Source organism: Eublepharis macularius, chromosome 5, assembly GCF_028583425.1.
Source record: "Eublepharis macularius isolate TG4126 chromosome 5, MPM_Emac_v1.0, whole genome shotgun sequence".
Taxonomy (NCBI): domain Eukaryota; kingdom Metazoa; phylum Chordata; class Lepidosauria; order Squamata; family Eublepharidae; genus Eublepharis; species Eublepharis macularius.
In genome coordinates, this window is record NC_072794.1 from 28,463,292 (window position 1) to 28,479,258 (window position 15,967).

The 15,967-nt window shown below is 47.2% G+C and overlaps 1 protein-coding gene across 1 annotated transcript in view; it reads left to right on the top strand.

The window, feature by feature from the left end:
* The first annotated feature begins 4,196 nt into the window (after positions 1-4,196).
* Positions 4,197-15,967, top strand: part of ASTN1 (astrotactin 1) — a 241,140-nt gene continuing 229,369 nt past the window's right edge. Inside the window, exon 1 of the mRNA XM_054980818.1 lies at positions 4,197-4,521. Within this exon, the coding sequence (XP_054836793.1) occupies positions 4,197-4,521 (325 nt within the window). The remainder of the gene's footprint in view (positions 4,522-15,967) is intronic.

Genomic DNA, 15,967 nt, shown 5'->3' on the forward strand with positions numbered 1-15,967 from the left:
AGCAGCATGTTGGGGAATCTGCCACTTTTGACTTGACTTTGTTCCAAATGCTACACATGTCCACTTTGCTATAGTGTGTGTGCTCCCTCCTTGCTAGCTACTGTGCAAAAAAGAATCTTAATGTGATTGCACAATTGTATCAAAATCCCCATTTTTTGTGCTGTGATTTAATCAGTGCGCATAGGTAGATGCTAGAGCACACCAGGGCCATTTCCACACTACTCACCTTCAATCAGAACACCGCGGAACATTGCGAACAAAACCCGGAAGATAAGCGTTTTCTCGTGCGAGTTTTGCGCAATGTCGCACAAAACACACGTGAGAAAACGCTATCTTCTGCGATTTTTTCACAACATTTCGTGGCGTTACGATTGAAGGCGAGTAGTGTGGAAACAGCCCAGCAAATTATAAGGAACAAATATGTGAACTGAAATTCCAAAATTAATTTTAGAAATTCTCCCTATTGAACCAGACAGCAGCTGAAGCTGAACATGGGGCAAAATGAACCCTATGGAACAATACGACATGGAAACCAGCTCAAGTGAAATCGGGAAATATGATTAGGATCTGTATTCTCCCATATAATTATTTTGTCTGTATTTTTAAAATACCTGTAAGCCACTTTGAGAACCTCTTAATAGGTTAAAAGGAAAGGCTTTTAAATAAATAAAAATAGCCAATTTGCTATGCGCACCTATATTTTTACTCGGCACAAACATAATGGCTCAGTTCAGAGGTTGCACAAAACTATGATTTATTCCATGGTTGGTCTGTAAAATCTTGATTTAGCTCACAGACAACCACTTAATTTTGCTTTGCTTGAACAAATGCTAGTTGCATTGCCTTCTCCTAACTTAGGAGAACATTGCCAGGAATCAACTCAGATTCAACCCGCATTAACCTAGGAGATCTGGGTTCATACATCAGATAAAATCAAAGTTAGTGAACTGCCCTGCATTCAGACGGTCACATTTGCCACAGGAAACTGAAACTTTAAACCTCTGTGTCTGATGTGAAAAACCACAGCAGGAGAGATTTGGGCTGGTCACAGCTGCTTGTGAGAAGGGCTCATGTCCGAAGGCTTCATTAAGTGACACAACCTTTTGCGATCTTGGACAAGATGGAATGCTTATTGTTGTGATTTAGGATAAAAGTAGATCAGGGTCCCAAGCTTGCTGAGCCTGTGCTTTTGGGATCTTGGGGACAAGTACTGGGTCCCACAATAAAATGGCTGCCATGAGGGGAGGTCTAATTTTAACAAGCTGGGAGAGTCCATAAATTGAGAGAACACTTCTAGCCAAAAAGGCTGCTATTACCAAAGGGGTGTTCCTTTGAGAGACAAAGGCAGCAGACAATTCCTGGGCTCTTCTGAAGCACCTCCTATTCCAGTGCAGAAGAAGAAAACCAGCATTGGCTCTTTGCTTTGGGGATGAATAAATGGATGCCAGGAAACACATGGGTGGGCACCATATTGCTCATGGGCACCACGCTGGGAATCATCAGTGTAGATTTTATATAGATGGCATAAAATGATTTTGAAAGTAGTAACAACAAAATTCGATTTCTATACCACCCTTCAGGACAACATAATGCCCACTCAGAGTGGTTTACGAAATCTGTTATTATCTTCACAACAATCATCATTTGAGGTGGGTGGGGCTGAGAGAGCTCCGAGAAGCTGTGACTGACCCACGGTCACTGAGCTGGCTTCAAGCAGAGGAGTGGGGAATTAAACCCGGCTCTCCAGGTTAGAGTCCTGCCGCTCTTAATTACTACACCAAACTGGCTCCCTTCCATTGACATCCAGGATGGTAGAATAGGTAGTATGTTGAATGTAAAAAAGGGAAACACATGTTCAAATTCCCACTCAGGGCCTAAACTACATTACAAAGTCCTCAGGTCATGCCTGGGTCCACCATGAGGACTTTTAATCAGATGTACATTGTGAGTTCTCCGCTGGGAACTTGGTTCCCAGGTGTGTGCGGACCCAATTTGGACCAGGGCCATGGCATGTGGAGATAATGTTCTTATGCCTTTCCCAAGAGACCAACAGTGTGGGGTGGGTGCTATTTGCCCTCTTGGGGGCTCCATGTGTCCTGAGGGGGACAACAGGATTCCTCAATGGGGGAAATAATGACCCTGGGATTGGTTTCTGGGACAGAAAATGGTGCATGGACATCATAGTCTCTATCTGAATCAGGCCCCTGAATGGCTAGGAACTGAGTTCCCAGTAGGGAAAACGTGATGCAGTTCTGACTGAAAGAGACGGCCTGAGTATTTTGTAACATGTGGCTGACTAGGGGGTGTTGGGCCACTGACTGTCTTTCAGTTAAATTTGAGGATAAAATGCGGAGTGTGTGTGTGTGTGGGAGGGGAACCATATATGTTACCCTGACATCTGTGGAAAGGTGGAATATAAATACGTTAAACACTACTTACATTTTTGTTTTAATTATGAAATTATTTCAGTTGACATGAGCTTCCCTGAGAGCACCATAAAGGTCAAAGTTGGGGTATAAATAGGTATAAAGACATATGAAGTCAGAAGACTGGCTCATTCTAATTTGGTATTTCTCCTCTGACTGAGTACAGCGTGTGTCCAAGATTTCAAGCCTTTGCTTGTCAGTCAGTATTTCCCATAAATAAGAATGCAACTTGTTCATAAGAAATGGCATTTCTCCTATCCTAACGAAAATACATGGCTAAACAGAATTCCTCAGATTCCAAGCCTCTTTCTTCCCCTTTAAAGTCAATGCAACTTAACTGCTTCAAAATTAAGCAGGAGTTCAATGGCTGTTTAAAGACTAAACATTTAGTCCAGCATAAGTTTCTATAAGTTGGACCTCACGTCATCAGATGCGCAGAGTGTACTAGATGAACACACACCACGCAGCTGATGAAGCGAGTTCTGACTCACGAAAACTGAGGCTGGAATAAATTCTTAGTTTCTACGGCAACACTGGCCTCCTGGTTTATTTTGCTGTGACAGCCTAATATGGCTACCTGGCATTCTTCCTTCACAGGAAATCTCAGTGTTTCCACACACAACTGGAGGGGTAAGAAGTCTATTATGCACTTTGTGGAATTATGAAAGGCCACTGGTTTAGCTGGCTTTGAAATGGGATGAGACAAATTCCTGGAGGGTAATTCAATGGAACTTCTACCTTCAGAGGCAGTGTACCTGTGAGTCCCTCAAGCTGTGCACCCCTTGCTTGAGGGCTTCCTGGGAGGCTATCTGGAAGCCACTGTTACCAAGAGGATGCTAGACTAGGACAGAGTCCCTTTGGAGGATCCTGACTTGGTTTTTCCTGCCTCCTTTTGTGCATCTCCCGTTGAGTTTTCAGGACAACGAAAAGGCCTGTGCATATCTAAACGTGCAGTTCCAAACACCCTTAGGAGGGAAGTTTTAGGTGTGTAGCCCTGTTGGTCTGCAGTAGAATGGCAGGGCTGGAGTCCAGTGGCACCTTAGAGACCAACTAGATTTCCACGGTATGAGCTTTCAAGAATCAAAGCTCTCTTCAGATACACATGCATCTGTCGAAGAGAGCTTTGACTCTCGAAGGCTCACACCCTGGAAATCTAGTTGGTCTCTAAGGTGCCACTGGACTCCAGTCCCGCCGTTCTACTGCAGACCAACAGGGCTACACACCTAAAACTTCCCTCCCGGATGTTGCTCTTTTACTACAGACCAGCAGGGCTGCCCACCTGAAACTATCTTCAAGGGAGGATGAGAGGCGTCTTCAGATACAGCCTTTAAGGCTCAAGGATCTCCTTCCTGTATCAGAAGAAGGGAGCTTGACTCTCGAAAAGCCATACCCTGAAAATCGGGTTGGTCTCTAAGGTGCCACCGGACTCCAATCCCACCATCCTTCCGAGTCCCACCGAACCCTCGTCGCTGCCCCTCCCGCCGATCGCCCAGGCGGAGAAGAGCAGCCGCCGCCGCCGCCGCCTCGGTGCGCGCGTGGGAGCGAGCAGGGAGAAGAAGATGCAAAGGAGGCGGACGGCGAGGCGCTGGGAGACGGCCCCGCCGCTCTGAGCCGCTCCTCCGCAGACAAAGGGCCCCTCGCCGCCGCCCGCTTGCGCTGCCTCGCTCCGCCGCAATCGCGAGCCCCCCGCCCGGCTCCGGGCTCTCGCTCCCCGCCCCTCGGCCAGTTCCTCCGCGCCTGGCAGCCGAGGCGAGGCGGCTGGGGCTGAAGATGGCTTGGACTGCCTGGTGCCTCTTGCTTGCCGGCGGCTGCTGCTGCTGCTTCCTCCCGGCCGCCGTTGCCACCGCCGCGGCCGCCGGTGCTGCAGCCCCCGGGCCGGCCGAGGCGGACGCGGACCCCTCCAAGGAGCTGGAGTGCAAGCTGAAGAGCATCACGGTGTCGGCGCTGCCCTTCCTGCGCGAGAACGACCTGAGCATCATGCACAGCCCCTCGGCCTCCGAGCCCAAGCTCCTCTTCTCGGTGCGCAACGACTTCCCCGGCGAGATGGTGGTGGTCGACGACCTGGAGAACACCGAGCTGCCCTACTTCGTGCTGGGTGAGTCCCGCCCGCCTCCTCCCCCGCCGGGCCTGCCCGCCAGGATCGAGGCCTGTGCTGCGCCCCCGCCCCTCGCCAGCCTCCCCAGGCGCCGAGGCGCCCCGGCCGGCCTGCCAGTTGCGCCGCCTTGGCACGCCTCAGGCGCCTGACCTTTGCTGCGAGCACTTGTATCCTTCTGTGCCCTGCGACCCCCGCTTCCCTCGCTTGCCCCCCTCCGGCGCTTGGCCTTCTTTCCAGACCGAAGCCAAACGCCCAGGCCGAAGACCTGTGCTGCATGCAGCGCCCACCTCCTGGGAAAGAACTTCCAGGGTGCGCAGCGGGCGTTGTGGCTGGCAGCGCGATCCTCACAACACTTTCCTCGGAGGAAGCGCCACCCCCCCCCCCTCAATAGACTGGAGTAGGATTCTGAGTAAACCTGCATAGGGTGGCTGAAATCTTCAGAGTGCCAGATTTCAGGGTTTGGCTGAAGTTCCCGTGTTCACTGCCTTCTCAGAAGATGCAGTCAGTTCTTTGGGCAAGGGGCTATAAGGAATGGGACAGGTGGTTTTTGGTTAAGCAGGATCATAGAATCATAGACTCCGAGGGTTGGAAGGGACCTCTAGGGTCATCTAGTCCAACCCCCTGCACTATGCAGGAAATTCGCAACTCCCCTCCCCCCCGCACACACCCCAGTGACCCCTGCTCCATGCTCAGAAGATTGCAAAACACCATCAGGAACCCTAGCCAAACTGGCCTGGGGAAAATTGCTACCTGACCTCAAGGTGGCAATCGGCCTTACCCAAACCACCACCTTGATGAAATACCCATCAGCTCCATTTTGGTGGCACCATGCTGTTCCCTTTACCTACCTTCACAAAATCACATCAATCTCCAACTTTTCCTGGATCTGCGAGCACCAACCTTTATTTTATTTTATTTATTTATGTACTTTATTCATTCCCCGGCTTTCTGCCCAATGGGGACCCAAGGCAGCTTATCTCGTTCTCCTCACAACAGCCCCATGAAGTAGGCTGAGAGAGAGAGAGTGACTGGCCCAAGGGCACGCAGCAAACTTCCATGGCAGAGTGGGGAGTCCAACCTGGGTCTCCCATATCCTAGTCCAAATATAACCACCACACCAAACTGTCAGTCACCATCCTTTATTTCCCAGAGTCCACCATCACCATCTAGATCTGAGTCTCAAAAGTCTTGACAGGTGTGCATGTTCCCTGTAGTGCACACTTCAGTCATGTGCTCCAAAATTGCACCTTCATGAGTGTCTGCACCTGTATGCAGCTTCCATGCTTCCTGGCTATGCTCTTCCAGGCCTTCCCTTCTGGTTGTAGTCATGATGAATGTTTGGGTTCCTTCTCACCACATAAGCTTCCCTGCAGGCCTGTGCTATGTACCCACCAGGCCTATGCTGTCATGCATGGCTTGCCCTCCGTGCGGCTGCTGTGAAATCTAATTTGCGCAGTGACTACAGTACCCATATCACTGTAACTAGTAGTAGCACATGTACACGGAGGCATCTTTGTGTGGCAGACATGTGCAAAAGTACTTCTGGAAGGCCACAGCAATTGTGGTCTTTTCCATCTGTGTATTTATGGTATCTTATTTCACTCTTCCTTCCAGGAGCTCAGGGGGCAGCATGCATGGTTCTCTATTTTATTCTCACAACAACCCTGTAGGTTAGGCAGAGAGAGAGAGAGAGAGAGAGAGAGAGAGAGAGAGTCTGGCCCAAGATCAGACAGTGAGTTTCATGGCATGCAAGAAATTCATGGAGTGCAAGGCCTAATCCAATGCTCTGATAGCACTTCCAGACTGCACTGTGCACAAGCTCAGGCTTCACTGTGCTCCACCACAGAGCTCCACCACAGCTACCTATGCATCTTCTGAACAGCTAGGCACATGGCACATGCTATTGTCCACAGGTTTTCTGGCGGCGGAACTGAATCTGTGCCATGCACCCATATATTTTTCCTTGGTATAGCAGTTGCATACGTCATGCCTCACCCTTACACCCAGGTCACCTCCTGTACCCAGTCACTTCCTGCATTTTCATGCACATGATTTCTGGTGCACATCAGCCACTTATTGCTAGACTACAGCTTACACAGGTAGCAGCTGATCAGCTGCATGCCCTGGGAGGCATTTCTAGGGGTGTGCTTATAGACAGTGTTTCTTGCAATCAGTAGGGACTAACCACACCTGCCAGAGGAGCCCCAGCTCTGAACTTAATATATTCCATTTGTAACCCATTCTCCCTCCTCCCCCGCCCCATGGAGTTCAGGATAGGAGACAACATCACTGACCCAAGATCACCAGTATCCTTTATGACTAGGCGATGATTTGATCCCAGAGCTCCACCTGTTACTCTAACCTCACTCTTTTAACCTTCTTGTATCTGTCCTGAATTTGATAGTCACCATGACACTGCAGAAACTGCCAGAGCCATCCTAAGCAGAGTTACCCCCTTCTAAGCCCATTGACTTTGGTAGCCTTAGAAGGGTGGAATTCTGCTTAGGATGGCACTGTACACCTTCTTTGACCGTCCACACACTTCTGCAGGCTTCTCCTTTGAACTCCAGGAGTCATATGTGATACATTCATCTTCCTCCACAGATCTATGTGCATTGCAAGTTTTTTAAAATATCCCCTATCATCCAGGAAAGTGAAAATACAAATGATTGGGGGTGGGGTGGCGTGGCGTATGTTCTATCTCATTCTTAATTAAATCTCAGATCTCCTTGGCACTCCCCAGTTATGTGTATTTTTATGCAAAATTTGCACGCCTACCTAAGACATTCCCCATGTGCCTGTGTTCTCTCTTTTACTGCACACCAATGGCTCCACAGACATGTCTTACTCTTCACTGCCTGGGTGTGTTTTGCTAAGAAATTGTATGTCTGCCCTTGTGGAATTTTCTCTCTTAATATCTAGAAGCCTGAAGTTTTAGCCCAGTCTTCTCCTTCCTGTCCTCTCACTAGTTCAGGCTGGGGCAAAACTAACCCCGATGTCTCCTAACTCTCTTTGTGTTTTAATCTACAAGCGCTGTTTTTAAAGATGGGGGTTCCTTGGAAGGTGATCAGGGATTTTTCAGTGAGAGGATCAGCAATGCCAAGGCTGGTTCCCTACCTAAGCCCCCAAAGTGGCTACTTGGTGGGGGGTGCAACATGCTGATGTACTACAGGAGCTTGACCTTTACCCTGATAGAGAGGCAATGGGTTTTGCTTCTTAGACCCACACCATTCCCTACTGGGTGCATGCTGTACCCCTATGATACCACCAGCTTCTCTGGGGCTTGGCTTACTCCAGGTTACCACTACTGTGGGAAGAGATGAGATGCACACCTTGTTTGCAGTGACTAAATATCTGGAACTGGAGCTGAGTGATGCATTATATGAAACTAGACTTCCCCTGGAATGTGCAACCACTGGAAAATTGTATGTTCTAAGATTGAATAGCATTCTCCATGCACAGTCATTGGGGAAGTCCAACAGAACCTGTGCATTCTGTATGAATTGCACCTAAAACATAACCCAGAAGAGTCTGAAATACGCAGGAGATCCTTGATAGGCAAGTCATTGGGCCCAGGGTTCCTTGAAGCTCCAAATCGGACAAGTAACAATCTGTACAGAAGGCCTTTTGCCAATTGTTCAGCGTCCTCTGCATCACTTTGGACATGCACGTGATTCCATCCAGCAGATAAAAGTGTTCTTGTTTAAACCAATAGTAGACTAGTTTAGTTGTGTTAACTTTCTGAGAGTCGAACGAGGTATTCGTGTTGTGATGTTGAAAATATTGAAAGCTGGCTTCTCAGGGAGAAAGCTGATGAAGAAACCTTCCCTCTAATACTGTGTTTTCCATGTGCAGGCAATTTTGGTGTGTGGATCTGTGCTATAGCATGTGAATACCTGTGCAGTCTGGCCAAAGTTGATGCTACCCTTTTAGTTCCATGAATGGAACACCCAGCATTGTTTTCTTTAAGTAGCGGATATGCCTGATTTGGAATGGGATTCTGCTATGGGGGAAGGGGATAAAGTCGTCTTCTGATGTGAAATAGCCTTGTGGAGCTGCACAGTTACTTTTACTGGGACCAAACTATCTGTGATGCTGAGAACTGGTTCTTTTTACACAATGCATGTGCAGAGGTTGCAGTCTGCCTCGAAGATCCATGGTGAGCTTTTAACACCTCCCTCATCATGTTTGGTGCTGAAAATCTCCCCTCCCCATTCAAAGCTGCTTTCCCCTTCATGCATAAGAGCAGTTGATTGTTCAGGCCTCAGACTGCTATTACATGGGGTAGGTTTGTCGGTCTTTTTTTTAAAAAAATGAAAAGAATTACTGTGAGGGATTGTGCCAATGCCAAAATGCCAAAATACCAGCTATGTGGCAATTATAGGAGCAGTTTGAGAGCAAGAGGGCACAGTGGTTAGTGTAGCAGGCTGGGGAGACTTGGTTCAACTCTCCACTCAGCCATGAAATTTGCTAGATGACCTTGGTCCAGTCATACACTCTCAGACTGATCTACCTCACAGCACCGTTGTGAGGATATAAAGTGGAGGAGGTGAGAACCATGTATATATATTCTGTTTGGAGGAAGGGCGTGATGAAGAATGGAATGATAGGTGCATAGGTGTCATGTCTGATGGAAGAATAACATTTCCCCCCACTGACATAATCTTTATATACTACATGGAAGTCAAAACAGCAGTCTAACCTTAAAACGATCCCCTGCGGAAGATTAGATGCAGAGATAATGACTTTCTTGAGATCACTTAGTAGGCTTTCATATCTGAGGAGGCCTAACTGCACGTTCAGTTTTTCCACAAGTAGGGCCACAGGTATGCAGGAGTCCTATTTGGATTGGTTCCACAGTGCACAGGGAGAAGGGATTTGGACCTCGCACCCTCTGTGCCCTCTCCCCAACAGAAGGGCCAGAGCGAGCTGCAAGTTCCTCCATTGGGGAAACTGAAATGTAGCATGTCAGTGAGTGTGGAGCCCCTGGTGGGAACGTAGGAGATCCCTGGGGCCTTTTCAGGTCAGGAAAGTGGTGGTGGTGAGAACAGCCTGAGCCCCCTCTGCTGTGTGTTGGACACCTCAGAAGCCCAGTGCTCCCAGAACACGGCTATGACCTGATCCAGGGACATACCTGGGGGGGGGGGGAATGTCATGTATGATTCTCCCAGCTGGAGAATGAGATCTGAGTTTTCCCATCCAATTGAAGAGAATCTAGGCTTGTGTGCCGTGATGGCTGATGTGCTTGCTCTTTGTGTGCTGTGGAAATGTGATAGCCTTTCAAGAGAAGCAATATTTGGAGATAGATGTGCGGCTCCACACACGTACCTCCCAAACAAGTAAGTGACAATTCTGCTTTTCTTGAGGTAAAAAATTGTCAGCCTTTTAAGTAATGTGGTGTGTAGGCTTCTGTCGTCTCTGCAGCTTCACATACCCCCACTGTCAATAATTTCATCCCCCCCTCCAATAATTATTACATTACAATACCCTCTGATCATCTACATTCAGTTCACTTCCTGCCTCCAAGTCTCACCCATCCATCAAATGGCTGGCATTACAAGGTCCCTCTCCTTGTGCCTTGTCTTCTGCATGCAAATTTTAGAAAGATCTGCAGGACTGGGCCTTGTCGGACTGTCCTCCTCCTCCTCCTCCTCCCCCCATCATGTACAACTGTGTCTCCTCCCCTCACACTCACCTTCTGGCAAGTGCCACAAAGAACTGCCTGACAACTTGCAGGGAGTAAACCTGTGTATTAGCTATATCACTCCAGGCCATGGGGTTCACATGAAAGGTCCTTAGTACATGCACATAAATATACAAAACACACACAAACTCCCTGTGTACAGAAAAGTAACATATCAGGGTGAATGGTAGTCTAAAAGCTAATTTTCTATGTGCAGTGAAGTTTCACGTGGAAGCATTTGGTGGTGTGAATGCCACTTGCAGTGGGGTGGTGCAGCGAAGACATAGGTTTTACCAGGCCAACACTGGATGGTGTAGAAAAGTTTAAAAATGGATATCCTCTAGTTGTTAACCAGTAAGTGCCTGTGAGCTCTGAGGAAGGAAGGGACAATTCATCCTAGAGTAAAATTTCAAATCAACAGAGTCTGAATTTGGCAAATCACGGTTTGATTTTGGTTTGCAGGGCTGGTTTGGAGGTCAAATGCAAACTGTAGTTTAGTTTGAAACAGAGATGGGAGGGAAGGAATTAAAGTACATAAGAGCACAAAAAGCACTACCGAATCTAGTCCCAGATGGACTCCATTTGTCCCTATTTACCAGGGATAATACTCTCTTTTCTTGTATCTGCTTCTTTATCTCTCACAGAGTGTGTGAGAGAGAGATTTCTGTTTTCCTGGCAGTGTGTTTGCCGTATGCAATATATGCAGAAGGGGGTTTCCCTTCTGCACCTCAGCCTCTGGAATCTTGTGGCAATTGGGCCTGGACTCAGTGACGGTCCACATAAATGCCTGCACTGGGATGCAAAATACCAGGGTATCCTCCCCCACAACCAACTGCCTACCCCGAGAGTAAATCCTGCTAAATGGATTTGGGTTGCGGCTCTTCTATAAGTGAGATCAAATGTTATTAAGTTTGCTTTATTCATTTACTGCATTATATAGTCTTTTCAGCCAAGGCACCCAAGAGAGTTCAAGCAATCCCCTCAAAAATATACAAAAGATAAAATGATAAAAACAGCTGCATTCTCTCTGGCCCCGAATGCTCTCTTAAGGAGCCAATCCTTGGTTTCGGTTTCTCATTTGTCTTCCTGAGAGCGTACATATCTTTAAGCATCACTTGGAAAGGAGGGAGGAACGCCCCTCTCTTTTCTAAGGCTATTTAGGGAGTGTACTTATTCCCTCTGCTTTGGAAACCAATGAAGAACAGGCTGTTGTGGAGTCAATCAATACAACTTATGGCAGGCAGAGAAGAGAGACGGTTCTCAGGTGGCATCAGAACAGGTGTTATAAATACGCAACTGTCTCCATTTTCGTCTAGGAAATGTTGGAAGATATGCATCTAATTGCCATCTTGCTGGCAGCTCAGAGAAACGACTTGTTCATATCCACTCGTAATTGACCCTGTACTTGTCAGCTCTTATTTTTATTTTTCTTTCCTTTATTTATATTGTGTTTGTGCCTTCTGCCTCTCCCACAAAAAAACATTCTGTTATTTTCTGTAAGTCAGGATTAAAATAGTAAAAGAACTGTAAAATAATTTGTCTAGGGCTTTCCCCCTATATTTTGTTTCCCCCACATCCTGTGTGGATGGCGTTAAACTAGGGGCACCATGTGCTAGTAGGGTTTCCAGTCTAGGATGGAAACCTGGAGAAATGGCATTACGCAATGCTTTGATATCACTTCAGCTGCGTAACCAGAAGCGATATCACTGCATTGTGTAAGCACTTCCCAGAAACTTTAAGGTAAAAACCATAGAGATGGAGGAAATTCTCAGAATATTGCACAGTGCAGTGACATCACTGCATTTGTCCCTTGCCACTCAATTGAACACCAGCAGGTTATTGGGAGCACCAGCAGGGGATCTCCTGTTCCTACCAGACATCTAGTAACTTTATGTGCTAGTGTGGCAGCCCTTGGGGCTATTCTATCCTTCTTTGTCTACGGGCTCCAGTAACCATAATTCTTCCCCCATCAGTCATAACTGTTGGGGAAAATGTGGTTACAGTAAGTACACAAAAATAGCCCTCCTAAGTATAGTAAGTATTGATTTGGACCTAGTATGGAATCATAGTGTATTTCAACCATAGTTGATTTCAGTGGTCTCGGACTAGAGTAACTCTGCATAGGACTGAGCTGTTAGTTTGTGAAATTCTTAGACAACTGCTCAAATTCTGCTGTGCCTTGGCAAATGTTGTTTTCATTGCCTTTGCTTTGGCCAGGAATTTGTAGCTAGGGAGTGCTGGGGAGCAAGCCAGGATTAGGCCAGACTGAATGGATTCATGCTTGACACAAAACCTTGGATAAGATTAAGTATGGCTGACAAGCCAACTTCAAACCATGGCTTCAGATTCTGATTTGTCAGAGCCTACTTTACCATTGTTAGTGGAGCAGCCTGCATTCAAAGAAGCACACTAACTATTGTTTAATTAAACTATGGATTTCCATTATGTCTGAACTCATCCAGTGAAAGATTATCCTGTGAGCTTCGTGGCCAAGTGGAGGCTGTCTGATATGACATCCTTTTCCCCACAGTGGCTAGCCAGAAGCTCAGGGAGTCTTACAAGCAGAGCATGAAGTCAATAGTTCTCACCCATTGTTTACCCCTCCAGAAGTATACTGCCTGTTAAATAGAGGGATTTCATTTAGCTATGATGGCTAATAGCCATTCATGGATTTTCTCCATGCATTTGGCGAATCCCCCTTTAAAGTCTTACAAGGCAGTAACCATCTCCCACATTTTGTTACTGCAAATTCCATCAATTAATTATATATTGTATAAAAATGTAGCTTCCTTTGTCTGTCCTGAATGTACCCACATTCCAGTTTTATAAATTAGGAAAAAAACCTTTTATCTACTCAGTACCATTTGAAGTTTTATAAACCTCTATCAGCCTCCTTTTAACCTTTTACACTTCCTTCATTACTCCTGTTCTGAGGTTTTAGTAATATTTATTTATTGGTTAGTTTAGTTTCTATTCCACTCCTTCTGAGGAGGTCAGAATGTGTAACAGTATAGATAAAAATAAAGCACACATTTATCCCATATAAATGTTCAGTTAAAGTTACTTCATACTTTTCCTGGCTGTTGAATGCCTGCCCCCAGAGAAAAGTTTTATACCCCTGTTGGAAAATATACTAGCTCAGACTTTGGTGGAAGTTTGTGGAAAGGAATTCCGTAGTTGTAGAGGAGTCATTCACTATATGCCTTTGCTGATTAATTAATTATATTCCATTAATACATTATTTAAACAGTAGACAATGAATTAACTAGAAATTCTGTTGGCAGCCCAGATTGTTAAGTAGCTGAGATAGCTAAATTGCTCTGTTTGTGTGGGTTTTTTCCCTCCAGAGGGGTATAAGAAATTAACTCACAGGGTTGTAGTGAGGATAAAGTGGGGGTGGGGAAAATAACAGAAATCACTTCGGGTCCTCATTGGAGAGAAAAAGTGGTATATAAATATCTAAATAAGTAAGAAAATAAGTATCCAGGTGCAGCTTGTCCCTTTGAGGTCTATGAAAGAAGCCTGGAGCATACAAAATGTCTCTTACAATTTTGCATTGCCTGTCTCGTGTGCAGACGTAGCAGGGGCTGTGGCTCAGTGGCGGAGCAATTGCTTGATATCAGCTCAGTCCTCAGTATCTCTAGTTAAACGCATCAGGTGAAAGATGATGTGGAAAACCTGTCCTGGAAACTCCAGAGAGCCAATGCCAGTCAGAATAGATATTATTGACCTTGACAGACCAATGGTCTGACTCAGTATAAGGCAACTTCATGTATTCACAGCGCAGGGGGGCAATATATTCCTTTTCCTGTGGCCCCCGTCCCTCATCCTTATCCCCCGCAATTCTGTCTAATAATATCCCTTGAAACTTCTCCACCAGAAGTTCATGCCTATGGCTCAGTTGAGGGAGAAGGCAGGCTGCAAATCAGGCACCACCTCAACGCAACATGCTGCGGTCTCTGCAGCAGAAAGGCCCAATGCAGTTGCCATGGTAACTCACAGCAGAGGCCTGTGCTGGCCAAGGTTTTCCCACACATAATGCCAGCCCATAGGTGCTTAATGCTGGCCTGTGCAGAAGCATATAATGGGGTAAACTGGGAACCTGACATTCTTGACAACTTTCCTCTTTCCCCCAGACAGCTTGTACTTTTCAGAATCTCTAAAACATACAGGCTTGGGTGCAGGGCAGGAACAAAGCAAAACCAGTATGCTGTGAGAACTGGCCTCCAGTTGCCTATGTAAAGCCTTTTACCCTTTGCCGTGATGATAGTGTGTACTGAGAATGGCTTTGATTCAGGGCTGTGTGCAGTGTTTATTTGCTGCTGTTTCACACAAACATGACAGGGTCCTTGCCCAGAGGGATTACAATGTAAAAAAGATAAAGAGGGCCCCGTTGGAGGGAGAGGACAGCTTTCCACACAGGTGCTGAGGAGATGTGGAGGAGGCGGAAAGGATTAACTGGGTAATTGAAAGCGCAGAGCAGGGAAGATCTGAGGAGGTATTTGAAGGAGGAGGAGAGGGAGGCTCGTGGATGGACCAGTGGATGCTGCTGCAGGCATAGAACAAGATGCCATGGTGGGAAGGAAGAAAGAAGAGGTTGGGGTGGGGGACAACAGGATGAGTAATAGAGCCAGAGGCAGAAAGCCTTAAATAGAAAGCTAATGCCACCACGTTCTCCAAATTTCGGATAACTAAAGACATGCTTTTCAAGGAGTTAAAAATGGAAGCAGGCTTCGTTTTTATGCCCTGTGTTTTCATCTTACTTTTCCTCAGAGGATTCTATGTTTACAGGTGAGCCGCTGTTTTGGGCATGGCTTTGGATTGGAAGGAGTCAGTCCCAGAGCAGAGACACAGCAGGCAGCCTCCTCCAGGGGCAAATAATTAAGCTGTCCCTCACTCATTGATATCCAGTTACACCAATGAAGAGATGGGGACAAAATAGCTTGCCCCCCCCCCAGCAGAGGCTGATTGGATGGAGCAAGGCCAGAGCAGTATTTGCAGGCCCAGCTTGATACGGTCCGGGTTTTCAAGGCAGAATAACACACTGACGCTTATTTTGGAAAATATTAGGCCACAACTTTATTGATTACAGCGTAACAAAGAGCCTTGGTGGCGTAGGGCACGGATCCCAACATCGGCAGACCCGCCTGCCCACCGATGACTCTCTACCCTGTCAGCCCGCCTGCTGAAAAGGGGACACCACAGGGTGACGTATGAGGAAGCCACACTGGGCGGTAGCCTCTGCGTGGTCCCCCGTCACCTGAATGCAGGCTTGTTCTGTCAGCCCCCGAGCTGGGCTTACCGCTGCCAAGCCTGGTCCAAGACCCCTTATGGGGATCCCTTCTATGGGAAAACAGTGCGCACAGGCCCTTTTTCCCGCCCAAGGGATCGGTGCCCAATGCCCAAACCGCCCACTTAAAGTTGTGACAAATAAGCATATTAACAGCCTTCACAGAGAACGACAAACATACCCAAATGATGACATACTAACACAGCAACCTTGCCTGCAACCCCTTACAACTTCATAACCATAGCTAAAGCCCAACTAATCCTCCGGAGGGTGGGTGGGGATCGCTGTTCAGGAGCAACTGCAACCTAGGGAGGCCGGCCCCTTGCTAAATAAAGGGCGAGAGGACCTGAGTGAAATCTACTTCACTCAGGTCGGGCAACGGCTCCCGCCCTGGCTGCTCCCAGCCGGCTGCTGTAATTGGCCGGCTGGGATTCAATCATCTGCGCACTCCCTGCCTAGGCTGCTGGCGCGAC